Source organism: Athene cunicularia (genome assembly GCF_003259725.1).
Source record: "Athene cunicularia isolate RWA chromosome 26 unlocalized genomic scaffold, athCun1 chr26_part2, whole genome shotgun sequence".
Classification (NCBI taxonomy): Eukaryota; Metazoa; Chordata; class Aves; order Strigiformes; family Strigidae; genus Athene; species Athene cunicularia.
In genome coordinates this window covers 2,868,322-2,886,722 of record NW_020799137.1, presented here as the reverse complement: position 1 = coordinate 2,886,722, position 18,401 = coordinate 2,868,322, and the positions used below count along the sequence as shown (strand labels likewise).

The window sequence follows — 18,401 nt, the reverse complement described above, 5'->3', positions numbered from 1 at the left end:
CAAATCAACTTCCAACGTCCAGGGCAGCCCTCACGGGAGGAAAAGATAGATCTAGCAAGAGTGCATTGATATCACAGCAAGAGCCAGCTGCCCCAAAACAACACATGACTTGAAACCACTGCCGCACGCCCAGAGGGGTGGGCTGAGCGTTCAGGACAAGGAACAAAAATCTGGAGGAAATGAAGCTTTACTAGTTCTGCTGCTCATGGAACAACTTGTTTTAATAAAGAAAAATTACCAAAGACATCCAAGAACAGCAGGTTCAGGTTTCAAAGCTGAAAATAAGTTCGGGTCAGATGCAAAAAGCAGCCTGCAGCAACACCATCTGTTCCTAGGGACAGCTTTTATTTCCTTCCATCTGAGCTAAGGAAAATGTGGGTTGGAATTTCAGCTATTTTACTTTGCTCTATTCGGCTCAAAGCCTGCATCTACTACAGATTACTGCTGGGCAAGAGGACTGTGGTAAAACACCCAAATCTTTGCTCTAATACTTGCAGTGAAGGTAGTAAATCACACCCATAAAGACTGCTAGCTTAGACAAGTTCTAAAGACACCAATTACAGACCTGCTAGGCAAATTTTCTTGCTGTCTCTCCTGTGTCTCAGAGAGGGTTGTATTTATTCATCTAATTCTTTACAGCATTACCACCAATATATGCTTTTACATTTGTGAAAAAGAAATTAAATACCATGACAGAGCAAAGACCCTTACGATGTTGCACTCATTTTTATGAAGTTTAGAGTACACAGAGTAAGAGACAGTAGTGAACTTGGTTCACTATTTGCATTGAATATTACTAAATCTAGGAAGAGTTCAATGCCATCATCTCAGTCATTCATCCATGGTCCTTGCAATATTTTTTTTTTTATAAAAGCCTTCCTATTTTAGCACAGAAAGATATCAATATTCATATTCTAAACCACTAACAAAATACATGAAACAGAAAAATTATTTATAAAGCATGTTTAAGAGGGGAAATGAAAAAAAAAAAAAAAAAAAAAAAAGAAGAGGTCTAGCAACCAGATCAAAGTACTATCAAGATGGACTATTTTTGATATTGGCATCAATTGCCTGTTTGATCACAGATCAAGCACAACTTATGTGGCTTTTGATTCCCATGAAGAAAGCACGACTAACACGCCCATAATTTTATAGAACTTGACATTTACTAAGTATTTAAAGGTCAGGATGTGAAAGATGCTGTAAGTGCAAAATGAAATGCCTTTGGGTTTAACAGATGAGTGTGGAGGCTTTTTTCAAAGTCACTCTATAATAAGTTTAATTTAAGGCATCTATTTCTAAAACATGTTCTTCACCAGTTGCTCACACCCATAAAAAAACTCTTATTCCTAACATAAAATTAATTTTGGTAAGAGAATGCAACAGAAAAAAAATCCAAGAATAAGAAGCAAAAAATACACTACACTGGCACTAATGACTGTTTTAAAAGGGCATATCATTTTTCTAGGTGAAACTTAGACTGCACCTAGAGTTTACAGCTGTGTCAGACCAACTACATCATTTTTCAATAATCTGTCAGAAATAAGTGGTTTTATTCTGAAAAGGCTGCTCTCATTCAGAGCTAGCGTGCTTGTCTACTGCCACTTTGCCTAAAAACACTGCCCAAGAACTCAAGTCACTTCAAATTTTATGCAGACAACAGCAAGCATGACAAGTGTTGGTACCTGTCTACTTCAATACTTCTGCTGGTACAGATTAATACAGATAAGGACTAGCTCAAACTAGGACAAGGACTTCTAACTCAAACTGGTACACAGGGATCACAGGTTTCACTCAGAAACAACATTTCACTTTTGGAACAGTCTTCTCAAATTTTGAAAATCAGAAAGAGGGAAAAGTCAGGTTTCTTTTTATGACAATTATTCCAGCAATCACATGGATAAACTCAAAGAAGTACATGGTGAAATTAAAACAGCAGATGCAGAAGTTAAAAAACTTAGCTTAGGGAAGCATATTTTAAAAAGCAAATGCATACCATGCAAAAAAGAATGAATTGAGAAAAACCAGCCTATTGTCATCTTCAAAGACCAAAAGCAATTGAAAGGGTATTGAGTCCTTCCAGCTCTTCCAACTGTCTCCTATTAAAACAGAAAAGCCGTACCAAAGTCGGTGAAAGCAAGTCCACAAATTTCTTCCATAACTTTGACCAGCATGCAAACCACCTTCTTTTAGGATAAAAATTACTTTGTGTTCATAGACACAGAGGAAACGGGATTTTCCCTCTCCCAACACAAGCAGCAGACTCTCCCTGGCTCAGCTAAGCTTTTGTATCCTTGTGAGACACAGACAGGCCTGTCCCAGGAGAGGGGCAAAGACACCAAACCTACTCAGAAATCGGTGTCTGCTACAACCTACCTGAAAAAGCCTCAGTTCACATGAAAGGATGAACAAGGATTACCAGCTGGCATGCGCACCAGCTGCCCAGCAAGCAGCCTCCTAAAATACCTCCCCTGCCAAATCAACAGCACAAGCTGGGAAACTGGGGGCACAGAAGTCCTTTACAGCTGTAATATAACAAACATTCCCCTCCTGCACATTCCCCAGCAACATTTTACAGTAAACAGCTCGCTGAGCTTAAGACAGTTGATGTACATTATAATTTTGTGTGCGCACCGTGAGCGGCGCGCTGGAACACAAGCCTCTTTGAGGAAAGCCTTGCACACCTAGAAGCTCGCCTGTGTTTTCCACCCATGTCAGCAAGCCTCATCACAAGCTGGAGGAGAGCTCAAGTAATTTTATACACATGACAGGCTGCTCTTCTGCAGGAGGCTTTCAGGAAGGCCTTTATCCTAACAGCAGCTGATAGTTCCATTTCAGATTCCCACCCTGGGTTTTCGCATCACAAGCTACTAGGTGCCGTGGAGGTCAGCCGTTGGGGTAACCCTGCTGCTTTTGGAGCTCTGGATGTTTACTGGTTGTCAAGTGGCATTCAAGCAGATAGGTGCTTCGCTGGGAATGACTCAACCCTGCCAGGCTGCCACAGTTTGAATTACATTCTCATTCGGCACCGGTCCACGTGAGCGAGGGAGCACCAGCTGAGCGAGAAGGGATTATCTCAACCAGCCCAAACCAGTTTCTTCACTGCAGACTGAGCCCATGCCAAGGCTCCCTTTCAGCCACCGAGCTGTCATGGAAAGAGAGCGACTCTTCCAAGGCACTGTGCTGCCCGAGGAAGGGAGGGTCGATACACATTTATTTTAAGGATTTGAAAGATGAAGCCGTGCATCTCCTGAATGAACCCTTGACTTCTGTATCAAATAACTCAATTATTAATAACAATTGGGTTGTAAAGCAGGAGTCTGCAGCTAAAAATATGTCTATTGTTCTGGTTAAGCTCACTTTGGCTTGTAATGTGTTTGAAAGATCACTGAGTTACTAAAAAAGCAGGAGCTGTATTACAAGCTGGAAATAAAATTTGCAAGCAGCAATCCCTGGTACTAGAGGGATCTAAGGACACTCAAAATAAACTTTGACTGTGTAATCTTTCATATCTTCCTGATAAACTGCTAGATTACAAAAACATCCGAAGAGAAACACACAACTCAGGAACTGCCACATTAAATTAGTCTAAAGGCCCAAATATTCAGCATTTTGTTAGACAGCAGCATGTACTTCCAAATACTTCAGAGAAGAACCTTCATATACCAGACAATTAAATAAAACAACTACCGAAGCAGCTTCCTCCCAAGTCCCTTCAATTAGCTCTTGATTTCTGTTCTTCTGCAGCACAAAGATTTATAACCCTCTTGAAAGCATTTTTAATCCTGCCTTATATAACTGTACCTACTTGGTCATCCATATATAATCATTTAATCGTTTCTGAATCCAAGAATCTCTCTAATTTGATAATATTCAGAAGCAAATTCTAAAGACATGTTTTACATACAATATTGTCTTTAAATTCCTTAGGAAAAATTTCTTCCAGTTTTAAGAGAAAAATACGCCTTCTCCATACAGACCAAACTGTGGGGACCTTTCTGAAATAGCTTCAAGTAAAAAAACCAAAAACCACAAAAACATGAACATATTAGGAATTGTTCCTTATAACTCTTAGGATCAATTTCTCTTATTCACACAAAACTCAAAATATGTACTACACCAAAACAAATTGAGGTCTCTATATTTCAAGTGTCTTTAGTGGCTTGTAAAGTCTTATTTCTACCTTCTGCCTAAGTATGAGATAGCTCCACAAAAGCACAGCTGTTTTTTGAAGTTCTCTTAAACTGTTCTTCACATGGAGAATACAAAACTGAGAATATCACCATATGTATTGAAATACATTAGGTTAATTTTATCTATTTTCAGTTAAAGGTACCAGGTGAGGAAAAGTTCACTCTGAAAGCCTTAATTGCATTCCTAAGCTATCTTTATTTAGGACTCGAGTTTCCCTTCCACATATGATAGGGATATCACCAGTGACCCTTATATTCCTCTTCACCCTAAGGAAAAGCGAGAGAGATGGAAACAAATTCACAGAGCCTGGGCTAGCAATTAGCAGCGAAGCTCCAGGAACTCCCATTCTTGACAAAGACTCACCTCTTCACAGACTTCTCGCACAGCTGCCATGTTGGGCTCCTCCTCGGGCTCCATGCCACCCCCAGGGACAATCCATCGGTCAGGATGACGACTACTGCTAACCAGCAGCACCTGCGGAGAGCAGAGCACAGCCGACGTGTCAGTGCAAAGCAACGCTCCTTTTCGGAGCACAGCTGAAGAGAAGTTGTCCTTGCATCTCTCACACCTCCAAACATGACCAGTCCAACACGAGTCCTTGAAAATACTCCACTTTTCCCAAGACAATTTCCTTAGCCCCTTTCAGACAGCTCTGCAAACTACATTATCAGTGACACCAAGGCACTCCCAACACTCTAAATTATTAATTCTCACAGCTTTGGCGCATCATTGAATAAATAAGGGCTCTGCATACCCAAACAACAATTCACTATTTAACACAGCATCACAATACTTACAGTGTAAGAGTTCACTGCTGTACGTAGTCTTGACAGCTTGGAATACCCATCAGGAAACAAAACAAGATGGCACAGAAGCTGCTCAGCACCTTCACCCTTTGCAGAAGTACCCTGATTTAATTTTATTAGTACCTTTGTCCTTGTCTGCCTCTGCGGTTACACTAATGACATACCAAGGCAGGTAACTGCCTACTAAAATATTTATGTGCAGTTCTTTTAACAGAGATTTTCAACTTCCCTGTTTGCCTATTCTTTTGCAGCAGGCACCAAGGAGTTCAGCTCTGGAACCAGCACTTGGTTACTTCTGGTTTAGATGAGGTTGTTCAAGGAGATATAAGCAAAATACAAGCCTACATAAGACTACTAGGAAAAGGCTGCATAGAAGGACAGACTTTTTTAAATCAGGAAAATGCTTCAACCATTTTCACAGCAATAATTTTTCATAAGCATGCTCTGTGGCAGTTTTTCTTGAAACACATTTTATTCCAGCGTAATTCTGCTCTGTACAAGCTTCAGTTTTTGTTCTGTCGTCTTCCAGAAACAAAAAAGCTAACTAAATCTCAACTGGCTAAAAATTCTCCCAAAGAATATCGAGACACTGTGCTTATTAAATCTGCTTGCAATACATCCGTGAGCAGAGATGGAAACTAAAAACAAAACTAATACTGTTTTTCAGCTCTCTAAACAAAGCTTGTTCATTAGAGTCATCATGCTATACTTCATCATTTCACTGGCACAAAGCTTAGAGCCAAAGCGACTTGCTCCAGAAACTTTCCAACATACCAGTCCAATTAGGTTACAGGCCAGCTCTAACAGTTTCAATCAGACATTTCAAAGTTAAAACTCTGCAAGACACTAAAATCCCAGGCTTTACTGTGTAAATGTTGATTTACCAGTAGGATATGAAAAGATTTGCACTAATTATCCAGAGGAAACCTACCTACAGAATTCAAAATTAAACTTCTGAAACAAAAACAAGCGTAAGATTTCCAGGGTTTCCAAATTCTTTTATCTTTTGAAAATTCTCATCTGCCAACTGACTGCCCTGCAAAATGATTTTTCATTTTCCAGGGCCACCCATACCACACCAGCTCAGCACAGGGAAAAGAGGGGAGCCAAGAAACTAGAACACAACGGGGTGAGGAGACAAGGGTCAGTTGAGGGGGTCCAAACCACAGCTCTCAAACCAGGGGTAGCAAAGCTTCAGGCAGAAACTGAAGAGGGGTCACAACAGATGTTCTGGCAACTGCTGGTCTAACCTTTCCTAAATCTGGAACTAAACTCAGTGTTCTCAAATGTCAGCACTCCTCTAATCAGCAATTTTGTGTGGATCCCACCAATAATAGTGTCCCAAAGCCTCCTGTACCTGCTTCAGTTGGAACCCACACCTCAAGCCTGCAATGCATGAAGAAGTATCATTTATCAAACAACCACATTTAAATCCCTGAACGCTCCCCAGTCTGTCTACTGAATTAAGGCAAATACATACTAGAAACTAATTAAGCTGAACGAGCTACCTTAATTCTGCAGGTTCCTGATGGAGGTGCTTACTACCTGACCCACCTTCTGGCTTTAGTTGCAATGGAACAACATTTGCTTCATAGTAACATCCCATGGCGTTTGGCCTTCTTCAAGAAGAAGACAGAATTCCTTTCCCCTAAACATCCAATCCATATAAAACGCGATCGGTAAGGCATGCCTAAATAGGGAATGTAAACTTCATTCATCCTCAGAGCCTTAGAGGCTTGGGACAGCAGCCAGGTACCGTGGCTGGGGCTGCAAGGCCGTCACCAGCAGCCACCTCTGGTTTGCCAATATTTGGCCACTGCAAGCTCAGCACACACAGCACTCCGCCGGCCTGTGCCATCTCACCACAGTAGCTTTTCCTATTATGTTACAGGACTTTTACTTTGTCCTGACTCATTACCAGTATCGTACACAGGAGAGCGTGGACTGAAATTCCTATCTTCAGGTCAGCAGGTGATTCTGAGGACAAAGTTAAAAGAAAAGGAACAGGCATTTCAAGTATACACTTTCTTGCCAGGTAAGGAAGCATCACCTTTGTCGTTTCCGATTTCAATTCAGAGTGCCAGATCAAAGAAAGAAAGGGGGGGAAAAAAAAAAAAAAAGAAGTGATTAAAAAAAGCCGCAGAAACAGATCTTTGAAACAGCACAGCACACTTCATGCCATTGAACTCCTGCCACCTTCCACTTGTGAGAAAAAGTATCTGCTAAGAAAATCCCTGTACAAAGAGTTGTACAGGAAAGCCTGCTGGACTGCTTAGACTTAAGACAATGCTTTAGCAACACACCAGTAGGAACTTTTAGGTGTAAACAACAGTTTTAGGCAAAGTAAATTAACTTCAGCTGCTCTGGCAGTTGAGCATTTTCTGAATAGAATTAACATGAACAACCCTCACTGGGAAGGAAAAACCTGTCATTCTCACACTTTTATGTAATCAGACTATTTCCTGTTTAATAAAAAGGAAATCCCATCAAGAGCAAGCAGGAAACATGCCCTACAAGGTCATTCTTTTAAAACAACTTTAAACAGGATATTGCTACCAATGAGCTCTCCCAAGACAAAGGGGCCTAGTTCAAAATGAGGGTGAGACACTGTTGTGTTTTAAAAACCCACACATCTAAAAAAGTCCTGTGTCCCAAGACATGCAGCGCATTCAAACGGAACAAGTAAAGAGGTCGTTATAATCCAAATCACAGGATGGTTTGGGTTGGAAGGGACCTTTAAAGGTCATCTAGTCCAACACCCCTTCAACGAGCAGGGACATCTTCCATTAGACCAGGTTGCTCAGAGCCTTGTCCAACCTGACCATGAAGGTTTCCAGCTATGGGGCACCTAACCACCTCTGTGGGCAACCTGCTCCAGCGTTCCACCACCCTCATCGTAAAACGTTTCTTCCTTATATGTAGTCTGAATCTACCCTCTTTTAGTTTAAAACCATTACCCCTTGTCTTATCACAGGCCCTGCTAAAAAGTTTTCTCCATCTTTCTTATAAGCCCCCTTTTAAGTACTGAAAGGCTGCTGTAAGGTCTCCTCAGAGCCTTTTCTTCTCCAGGCTGAACAACTGTCTCAGCCTGTCTTCACAGGAGAGGTGTTCCAGTCCTCTGATCATTTTTGTGGCCTCCTCTGGACACACTCCAGCAGGTCCATGTCTTTCCTGTGCTCAGGACCCCAGAGCTGGACACAGCACTGCAGGTGGGGTCTCACTAGAGCAGAGCAGAGGGGCAAGATCACCTCCCTTGACCTGCTGGTCACCCCTCTTTTGATGTAGCCCATGAAACATTTGGCTTTCTGGGCTGTGAGCATACCTTGTCAGCCAACAAGCCAACAACCAAGTCCTTCTCCTCAGGACTGCTCTCAACCCCTTCATCCCTCAGCTTGTACTGATACCAGGGGTTGCCCTGACCCATGTGGAGGACCTTGAACTTGGTCTTGTTGAACTTCATGAGGTTCACACAGGCCCACTTCTCGAGCTTGTCCAGGTCCTTCTGGATGGCATCCTGTCCCTCCGGTGTGTCAACAGCACCACTCAGCTTGGTGTCATCTGCAAACTTGCTGAGGGTGCACTTGATCTCACTACATCATTCATGAAGATATTAACCAGTACTGGTCCCAGTATGGACCCCTGAGGGGCACCACTTGTCACCGATCTCCACCTGGACATTGAGCCATTGACCAATACCCTCTGGAGGTGACCATCCAACCAATTCTTCATCCACCAAACAGTCCACCCATCAAATCCATCTCTCTCCAATTTAAAGAGAAGGATGTTACGGGGGACCATGTCAAAGGCCTTACAGAAGTCCAGCTAGACGACATCTGTAGCTCTTCCCTTGTCCACTGATGAAGTCATTCAATCATAGAAGGCCACTAGGTTGGTCAGGCAGGACTTGCCCTGGGTGCAGCCACGCTGGCTGTCTCGAATCCCCTCCCTGACCTCCATGTGCCTTAGCACAGCTTCTAAGAGGATCTGTTCCATGATCTTCCCAGGCACAGGGGTGAGGCTGACAGGGTGGTACTTCCCAGGGTCCTCCTTTCTACCCTTTTTAAAAATGGGCACAATGTTTCCCTTTTTCCAGTCACCAGGGTTTTTCCTTGAGTACCATGACTTCTCAAATATCACGGGGAGTGGCTTGGCAGCTACATCAGTCAACTCCCTCAGGACTCTGGGATGCATCTTGGCAGGTCCCATAGACTTACGCATGCTTAAGTTCCTCAGGTGGTCACGAACCTGATCTCAAGGCATACTGTCACAAGGTAACATCATGCAAATATTTACAAACTGGCCCAAAGCCAGTAAAATGAGATCTGCTGAAAAACAACCTCTTTCTGAAAACAATTAATATTTGGGCGGAACAGCCCAAATGCTGTTTCCGAGATAAGAAATGCATACCCTTGCAGAAACCTTTTCCCCCTGATAGTCGGATGGGTGAACATAAAATACCTGGGGAAGCAAAGATACCAGCTGAGCAGGTTGCAGAAGGGAGATGTAATAGTTTGTATTTCTACCACAACAAGGTCAGAATAATTTTGTAAATCTCAGAATAAGCATGTGATATAGCATAAGGCTAACTTACACCAAAAAAACAAGACAGAGAACAGCAACTATGCATTCATTTTACAACATAACATGATAAAAAATGTTATTCCATTATTCAATTAGACTCAACATTTTTCAGTAAAATGAATTTTACAAATTAAAGAGTACAGCTTTTTAAAGGACCATCTCATATGTCTTTGATATCTAAATTTTTGGCTCAATAACTTCTTTATTGCATAAAAACATTCAAGTATATACTAAAGAAGATATTTTAATCAAAATAGTCATTAAAAAAATACCAAAAATTACTTACTTTTTAAAATCAGGCCAAAACACAAAGGAAAGTTGACATTTTTATTTTATTCTTGCCAGGCAAATGTGATTAAGATGGCTACTGAGGCTCTTGGCCTATGAGGGAATTTGGGAGTAGATTTTGGAGCCAAGTCTTGCAGTCTTTTTGGAAAAGCACTTGCAGGTATCACGTCACACGGCCAAGTTCTGTTTTCCAGGATTTGAAAGACAATTATGTCATTTCAAAGCAGGGAAATGAGCAACACAAGCCCCTTTGGCAATGCACAAGGCAGCCCTGAAGTAGCTCCCACACACAATCAATGAAATAAGAGAAAGGTTAGGAAAATAAGCAAAGTTTGAAGTCGACAGCAGGGGCTCCTAAACAGTGCTAGATTGTAGCCCTCATGGTAAGCAACCTTCAAAGCAGCATGCAAACAAAAAATCCAAACAAATCTAGTGCAGCCTAAAAACTTTCCCCCAGAAGAGACAGGAAACATGCCGAGACATCTAAGGCTGCCTGGACTGCCACATGCAGAGCTTGGAGCTCCATGGGAAAAGGGGAAAAGAGTTTGTCACCAGGATAAATCTGGGAGTCCCTGATACACAGTGCTGACCTTAAAGAAACCTAATTACATACAAATCTGTTGTATTCACATCAGGGGTCTGTTTTGTGGTTTTTTTTTTTCCTTTTCTTTTTCCACAGAAATAATGGCTCTCTGCAAAACAAAAACTAGGCAACCAAAATAAGGCAGAGAATTAATTCCCAGCTAACAGAGATTGCGAGATTCCCACGTTCTTTCATGCTGTGGTAGATTTAAACAACCACCACCCATAAATAAAACAAGAGTATCTACACTATAAGGAACATGATTCCTAGAAAGAGGAACCATAGAAGCATTACAGTAAAGATGAAAAGGGTTACAGTGTTATTAGAAGCTGGGCTATAATATTATTAGAAAATGAGCTGTGAACTTTCCAGACTTCCAGGAAAAGACAGTCCTACCCACACATGCCAGCCTAAGGACAATCAAGCTGGCAGACTTAAGAAACAGCAGACAAGATGTTAAATACACGGGTTTTGGCCCAACCAGCATCCTGCTGCCAGAAATCAATCTATAGCTACTGGCTACTGAAAGGGTCTCCGCACTTTCTTACCTGCCTTCTATCAATATTAAGCCACAAAATAATGTATTTTGCATAGCGACCAAAGCATGAACCTCCCCACATTTAAACTCATTCCACACTTCAGCATTATTTATCAGAACACAGACTGCAAGAAAGTAACATGTCTCATAACACCCTGTAGTGAGACTGGTGGAGAAGATGGCTGACTTCAATGATTTTTGCCTGTACAATCTGTCTTTGTTCGAAAGTTTCAATTTAATAAAAGTCTCTGTATTCAGGAGTTTGGAGTTTAGCTGTGCTAGCGGCTCTCCGATTTGCCCTATGACCAGGCAGGATACCGTAGCCGGTACAGCTCTGTGCCCAGCATAACAAAGATCTTTTATGCTTTACTCAAAGTTAACAAACATTCTCACAGTCCCTATATATTATTGTTACTGTACTTAATGCTTTTACATCTGACAAAACTGAGATCTTGATTCAATCACATCAAACCAACTTTAAACACTAAAGAACCGCTGACAGACGGAGTTCAAGAGGAACAGGAGGGGAAGAGACACTGTAGTTAGCAAAGCTGTGCAAAAATTAATCTAATTTAATTGGCAGAAACACAACCTCAATTACGCTACAACAAAACACACGTTTTGCCAAACTACTAATGCAGGATGGTCTCAACACGCACGCCAAGGCTTACACGAAGGCTTCTCCCACCCCCTTGGTATTCAGGGCACGTTACGAAGTTAGCACATAGTAGTAACAAGTACAGCCTGTGGTCAGCAAGGCTACAGCTGGCTTTAAGCATGACAATGGCTTTAGCTAAGACAAGAATACACACAACCTCACGAGCAAGCCACAGAAAAACTCTCCTGACCATAACAGCCTGCCCTCACAGGAGTATTGCTGTTCCTCAACAATATACATTTCCTTAGACAAGTGTTATTTTCACACCCGCACCTTGCTCTGTGGCATAGTGTGATTTAACGTCCGATGTGGTAGCTAGAAACTGGAGACAGGAAATTAATGACAGAAAACTAGAAGGGTGAAAGTGTTCGTGCTACAGAACTTGACAGAAGTAAAGCATAAGTCTTGGAAAAAGAGTAAGAGGTGAACTGGAAGAAGTTCAAGTAATTTCAAGCGTTTGGATTGCACCTACAGTACTATAACCATAAAGGAAAAAATAAAATCCTGTTGGTTTTTAGGCTACTTCTTAGAATAACAATAATAAACCATCACGTATTGCTCCACTGGCTTTAAAATTGCAAGGGTCATATTTCTGTTAGTACAGTTTTCTTGTGACTTTAGTGACTGCTTACTCTTACTGAAAAACACCATAATCAGGAGGCTTTTCCTTCCATCAAAATTGTGTTTTAGATAACCACAAAAATTATCTGCAACATGCCTTTCACTGCAGGGACAGGACAGAGAAAACAGCTGAAATGCCTGAACCAGCAGCCACTTGTTTCAGAAGCAAAGGGCTGATAAGGAGGCACTCCCAGCGAAAGACCCCAAACCTGATAAGCTATTTCTTGCCTGTCAAAACCAGTTTGTTGACCACTCGGTACTTCCACAACTTATCCAGGTGGACTTTTTCCAGAAGGAATGCTAGCTTGTAAACTGCCTTTTTTAATAAGGGGGGGAAAAAAAAATAAAAAAAATGAAGGGAGTATTTTGGCCTTTTACGCAGACCAAATGACGCTGGATGTCAGCAGTTGCGTATGTATACACTTACTGTTTTGATTAACAAGTCCTATTCATAAAATAAAGCATGCAAAAGCCCTACAGCCATGAAAACTCTTGAGAAGCTTTTCAAATATAAGTAGTTAATTCTACGCAAACATCAATATATGTTATTTACACAAGTAACCACCCAAGTCAATACGAATGAAAATAACATTCAAACCATCTGAAGCATCTTTAAAAAAATCTGCCCAGTATGTAATTGTATCCCTCTGAATTTCACATGTTAACGTGAAATTTCTGAGAACAAAGAGTTAGTGTGCATTATCCACTGCACAACAAAGACAGCTACAGAGACACAAATTCTGATATAAATACACACAAAATTTGAACGATCCTTGACTAGCCTGTGCAGTCAGTCTCTCAGTTGAGCAGAAAAAGAACTACTGTTTAAAGAAACTGAGTACCTGCTTCCCAACTGCTGGACATTATTTATATATAATTTTTTAATATATATATACACACACAGAGCATCTGAACACTGACATTTACTATTCATAAGGTAGAATTGAGAGTTTCTTAATTTTGTTCTACTCAATTTTTCTGAGCGACCCCATCACAGAGGTATGCAAACCAGGATAATTTTCTTTATTTCAAAATAAATTGATAAAATCCAAGCATATGAGCATTCTCCTTTGCCTGAGAAAAGGGGAAGAGCTGTTTTTTCCAGACCTTGAGAAACCCTCCATGGGAAGATTAGGTCTTTTGGCAGCAGTCCCAGCTAGGCACACCCCCCCAACTGCTTCTACCTGCCTCCAAATAGCTTGTCTGAAGAGTGCTGAGATGAACCAAGTCAGGGGGCCGATCATCAGTTTAAAAAAAAACAGCTGAGACTGGGACACAACGGGTGAGGAGAGAAACGTAGGAGAAACAGCTACAGCCTCTGGCCAGGCAATAAATGAATTTAAGATCAAAGAGATGCCAGAGAAGCGTTATGCGGAGAAGAGACAGTGGCCACCGGCCACCATGTCTGCCAGGTCCTTCTCAACAAACCTAGGGGTGGAGTAAGCTCTCTCCTCTTTGCATATTCATCGCTTTCCCTAAGCTGTAGTAGAACAAAACTGACTCAATTCTCCAGTTTCACAACAGCTCACAGAGCTTCCAGTAGATTATGTGAAAATTTAACAATTTTCATTCTTTTGTAGTTTGGGAAAGTACAAGAGACCGTGGAATTGCTTGTAAAATTGTTTATGAAAGCTGCTTTTACGGAGGGGCTAAACACTTTTTAAGATGAAAGCGAGGTGTCGCAGAGGTTTATTCTCTTGCTCTTGGAGAAAACTCGCTACAAGCACAGCCAAGAGGGACAGGAGAAGCACAAGCAAGAGAACTATTTCTAAACTGCCCTATATCCTACTGGAGATGTGGTAATGTGTTAGCAACAGACAGGGAGAACTTGATTTGGTTTCAACCACAACCCTTTTATGTAGCTGAAGGGAAGGTACAGAGTCAAGCTGAGCCATCAGAACAAAGATTCTGAGACTATATGGACTACAGGACGATGATCATATGATGCTGGGCTCCCCCTTAGGTCCCATCAGCAAAGTACTCTGAGTGGTTTTAGCTATTATTTATATTGAAGCAAATGCACAAAGAATGGCTCAAGAACACCATGTGATCACCAACACAGTCTACAGTTAAAATTTGTGAAGTGCTGTATTACGTCACAGCTTGGTTTCAAACTGACCCAGGAGAAGCAACAAGAAAAAGGTTAGTTTGCATTCAAATTACCTTCCCCAACTGAAGCTGTTGTGGGGCTACATAAACGTAGCTTTTGGTGACCGTACTGGCTTGGCACGCTCACAGAGCGGCAGAGCCAGGGCGCTTACCAGACGCTGTGTGAAAGTTCTGTTTTCTCATCTCAATTTAGACTTCATTCACAATTAAGAAAAGACGACCAATCCTGGATCCTATTCTTTCCGAAGCATTTCCTTCAAAAGTCTTTAAAAATACCAGTTGTTAATGAGCAGCTTGTCCTTTCACCAGATACAATGCAGGCATGCTTAAACCTGTAGCTACACCAGTGCAGGACTTAAAGCCAAATGGTTCCTTTTTATTTCTGTTAAAATATAACACGGAGATGCTGCCATTGAGCAGGCTTCCATCTGCTTCTTAATAGTAAGACATTAGTGACATTTTCTGGAACATTTCCTCATTGAAACAGCTGGTCTATACAAAAAATACTTGTGTTATTTAAAAATAACACCATAATAGCAATATTGAGAGGCACTGACATCACAAGCAATAAAATGAGTGATTTCAGAGATAACGCAAGACTCGGGATCTCTTGATCTGCACGCTCTCCTTCCCCACTTTTGCAGAAGCAGCAAGTATCAAGGGAGTTTACACCATTGGAAAAGAGGAAAATAGCAGAGTCCTGGCGTTTGGTGTCTGAAAGGTCTTTTGAAGTCTGTTCACACTCTGAGTCTGTTGACTCCCCTGTTCTCCCTCCTGCCCAAAGAGGCATCACTCTGTGGCGGCTCGCTGTTTACGAAACAACACAGATACAGGGTTTTTTTTCCCCACACAGCCCAATTAAGAAATGTATTTTTTTCTCCATTAGAGATTCATGTTTAAATGAATTCTCCCTGTATGTTTTTTTAAGGGAATATGTAACAAAGACATCTTTTCAGCCAACGTTTGGTCTTCCAAAAACGTTCCAGAGCTTCTTTCATGTCCAAAAGTAGTAGCTTCCAAATGCAATACAGAGAAAATGTGCAACCTTGAGCAGCATACGGAAAAAATAAATCACTTAAAAACTGAAAAGGAAATAAAGTATTATTATGTTAAGACTCTTTATTTGAAAATATAATCCCTAACCAAAGAGATGCTGTTTTAGCAATCTCCATTGATTGCTAAGATTTAAAGAAAATTAAATCAATGAACTGATGAGTTAGGGGTAAACACCCACAAAGAAAAAAAAAAACCTAGCCTCCTCTGTAAGCAGTAACAGAATTTTTCTTATTTCTTCTTGTTCATTGACAAAACTGTATAATTCAGGAACTAATTAGGGGTTCAAAATAAAGGGAAAAAAATTGTTTTTTTAAATTCATAGCAGGAAATGAAGAAGAAACACAAGAGATTAGATCTACTATTTCTTAAGCACTTAAAAGAAACAGTAAACAGACAGTCCTAGAAAGAATAATACTTTAAAATACAGTGAATTTAAATTATTTATCAAAACATGTTTGTTTTCTTTTTAAACAGTAAGCTTTTAATGGGTCTTTAACTAACATACTTTGATTGTTTCTTCCCCCCCTCCCTGGAGAGGCCTTTTAAATAGATCTCAATTTCCATTTAAATAGAAGTAATCAATAATAAAATGTCAGTAGCACACAAAAATTTGTATTATTCTCCAAGAGAAACAAATCTTACACAGACATGTTAAACTATGTAATTAACTGTGCACAGATAACACCTTTCTTGTTATGAAAGTACAAGTAACAGTAAAAGCAGACAAGTAGACTTCTCTCAAATAAAAGTTTATTTAAACACTAACAAGCGAGATCTAACCTAAGGAATAATTAGGAAGAGAAATCCATAAAAATCAAGGTTTCTTGCTTGCTGATTTCAGTAATCGATACAAGCGTAACTTAAATGGCTTCTAGGCCTTTTGACTAAGATGAAGAGCAGTAGCTGTGGAAGGAATCCATTCTGGAGAGCGTGTTCAGCATGGTGTGACTCAATAATACCTTTCCTAAACACATTTGTTGAAAAGGTCCACTTCATGACCAGCTACTGCAGTAGGTGTGTAATAGAGGAGAACACAGGACACAGTTTCAGCTCTGCGTTAAATACACAGGTACCATAAATAAATACGGCGTTCCAAAGGCTCTGTGATGTCCTTAGGAGGCTAATTCAAAGTAAAAACTAATTCATTGCTTTACTATTTCTGTGGCTCACTTATAAAAAAGCACACACATGCACATACTTGAGGAAATCAATCTACATCCCATGCTGCATCATTTACAAAGCAATTAGTGCTCCTTTATGGGTCGCAGAACAGTACAACACACCACCTGATTTTACTGGGGAGATCAGAGACAAGGCCAGTCACAAACAGCGACCGAAGCTCCAGCGAGGAAACGATGCTCGCGCGAGAACCTCTACTGCCCTTGATACACAAAAAGTTTTCCAGAGCTTCGCTTGCTGCCTTCATAACAGACCCATGGAAATGACAAGGCACAATTAGCACAGGGAGACAGCTACCTCTGAACTCCCCCCTTTGAAACAGGAAACAGATTTTTCTACTCTAGGTCTTACCTTGAAACTAAAGTCTGAAATTGTACCAATTTAAATTAAATGAGACTTTCAATCCACTGGAAGTTGTTGCAAACCACAACACAGACACAACTTTGACATAAAAATGGCTTTAAAGCTCGACCATAAACAAACCCAACCAGCTTAACCTACACTGAAAGAAATCTGTCACAAGTTAGCATGCGTCTAGAACGAGTTTACTTTTCCTCCTTCAACAATCTCAGGCCAGTATTGTGAAACTGCCATGTTAGCAAACCTTTGTGTCACCAACACCGTAAAAGCTCTGGACACCAGTCCCCACTGGCAGAGGACATACCAGACCACTGCCGTGGGGTAAGCTGGAGCCCGTATGACACTGCAAAATGAGGAATCGTAAAATAAAGACTAACTACCACTCAAAAGCTGATTGCATCAGGCAACTGTTAAAATCACATTTCTATTTTCAACCCTACTGCAATCAAACATGGTCAAGCATCTAACTCTTGAGAAGAGTTGCCACACTTGCCGCACAAATTGTGTAAAATTGCATCAGGAAACACAGGTGCCTTCAACCACCCAGTGCTGATTAGCCCCAGTATTATTACATGATATGATTACGTTCTTCATAGTCAGTTCAAAGTATCATAAATTTCCTGAAAGTCCAGCTACAACGAACGCTTCATCAAAACATACTGTTTTCATTTCAGACCGTTTATGCTTGAAATGTTGACACTCCTCACCATGACAGCACAGCTACAAAGGGTTTGTCAAGCCTCCTTCACCATGTTAAATAATAACTGAACAGTATGCTAATTTACTTTCCTTCAGTGAACTTGTCTGCATTCCCTTCCGATTTCCTGTAGCTACAAATATGATAATCAGGAGAACAAAGACTTTAGCACAACCACTCAGGAACCAGTAAATGAAATGAAGTATGCCTGATTCCAGAAGAAGCAAAAAAAGACCTGCAGCCTAGCTTGTCCTGAGTACCCAAGCCCATGATGAGAAGATATTAAAAAGGAATAGTCAAAAATTGCACATCTGAGTAAAGTTTCTCCTTTTAACTTCACGGACAATACAACCACTTAGCAACACGACCGTTCTTAAACTAACCAACCTACCTTTAATTCCCACTTCCTCCCAAGCCTCTCTGGACAGCAGCTTCTGGCACTCCATCAGTCCCCTTTTATCCCAGTTTCTTTTTATAAATCCAAGGTCAGGTTTCCTCTCCCATCTCATGTGATGTGCTGGACTGAAGTTCTGCCAGCGTGGTCGGTCCACTCAACTGCCAAATCCCATCCCGTGCCACAACACTCCTTACCAGACTGTTCCACCACCCCATGATACACAATCTTTCATTCTGGGCATTTTCCTCATGTTTAGAGGAGAAAAATAAAGAAGGGGAAACACCAACTTTCCCAGCGATGCTTAACTGCACCTAGGAAAAAAAAAAAAAAAATC

General features: G+C 41.0%; 1 protein-coding gene across 1 annotated transcript in view; it reads right to left on the bottom strand.

Moving 5' to 3' along the window:
* The window catches only part of NUDT3 (nudix hydrolase 3), a 32,294-nt gene extending 13,971 nt beyond the window's left edge, over positions 1-18,323 (bottom strand). Inside the window, exons 1-2 of the mRNA XM_026864347.1 lie at positions 18,062-18,323; positions 4,558-4,668 (exon numbers count right to left, since the gene is read on the bottom strand). Of these exons, the coding sequence (XP_026720148.1) occupies positions 4,558-4,611 (54 nt within the window). The 5' untranslated portion in view covers positions 4,612-4,668; positions 18,062-18,323. The remainder of the gene's footprint in view (positions 1-4,557; positions 4,669-18,061) is intronic.
* Positions 18,324-18,401: the final 78 nt, after the last annotated feature.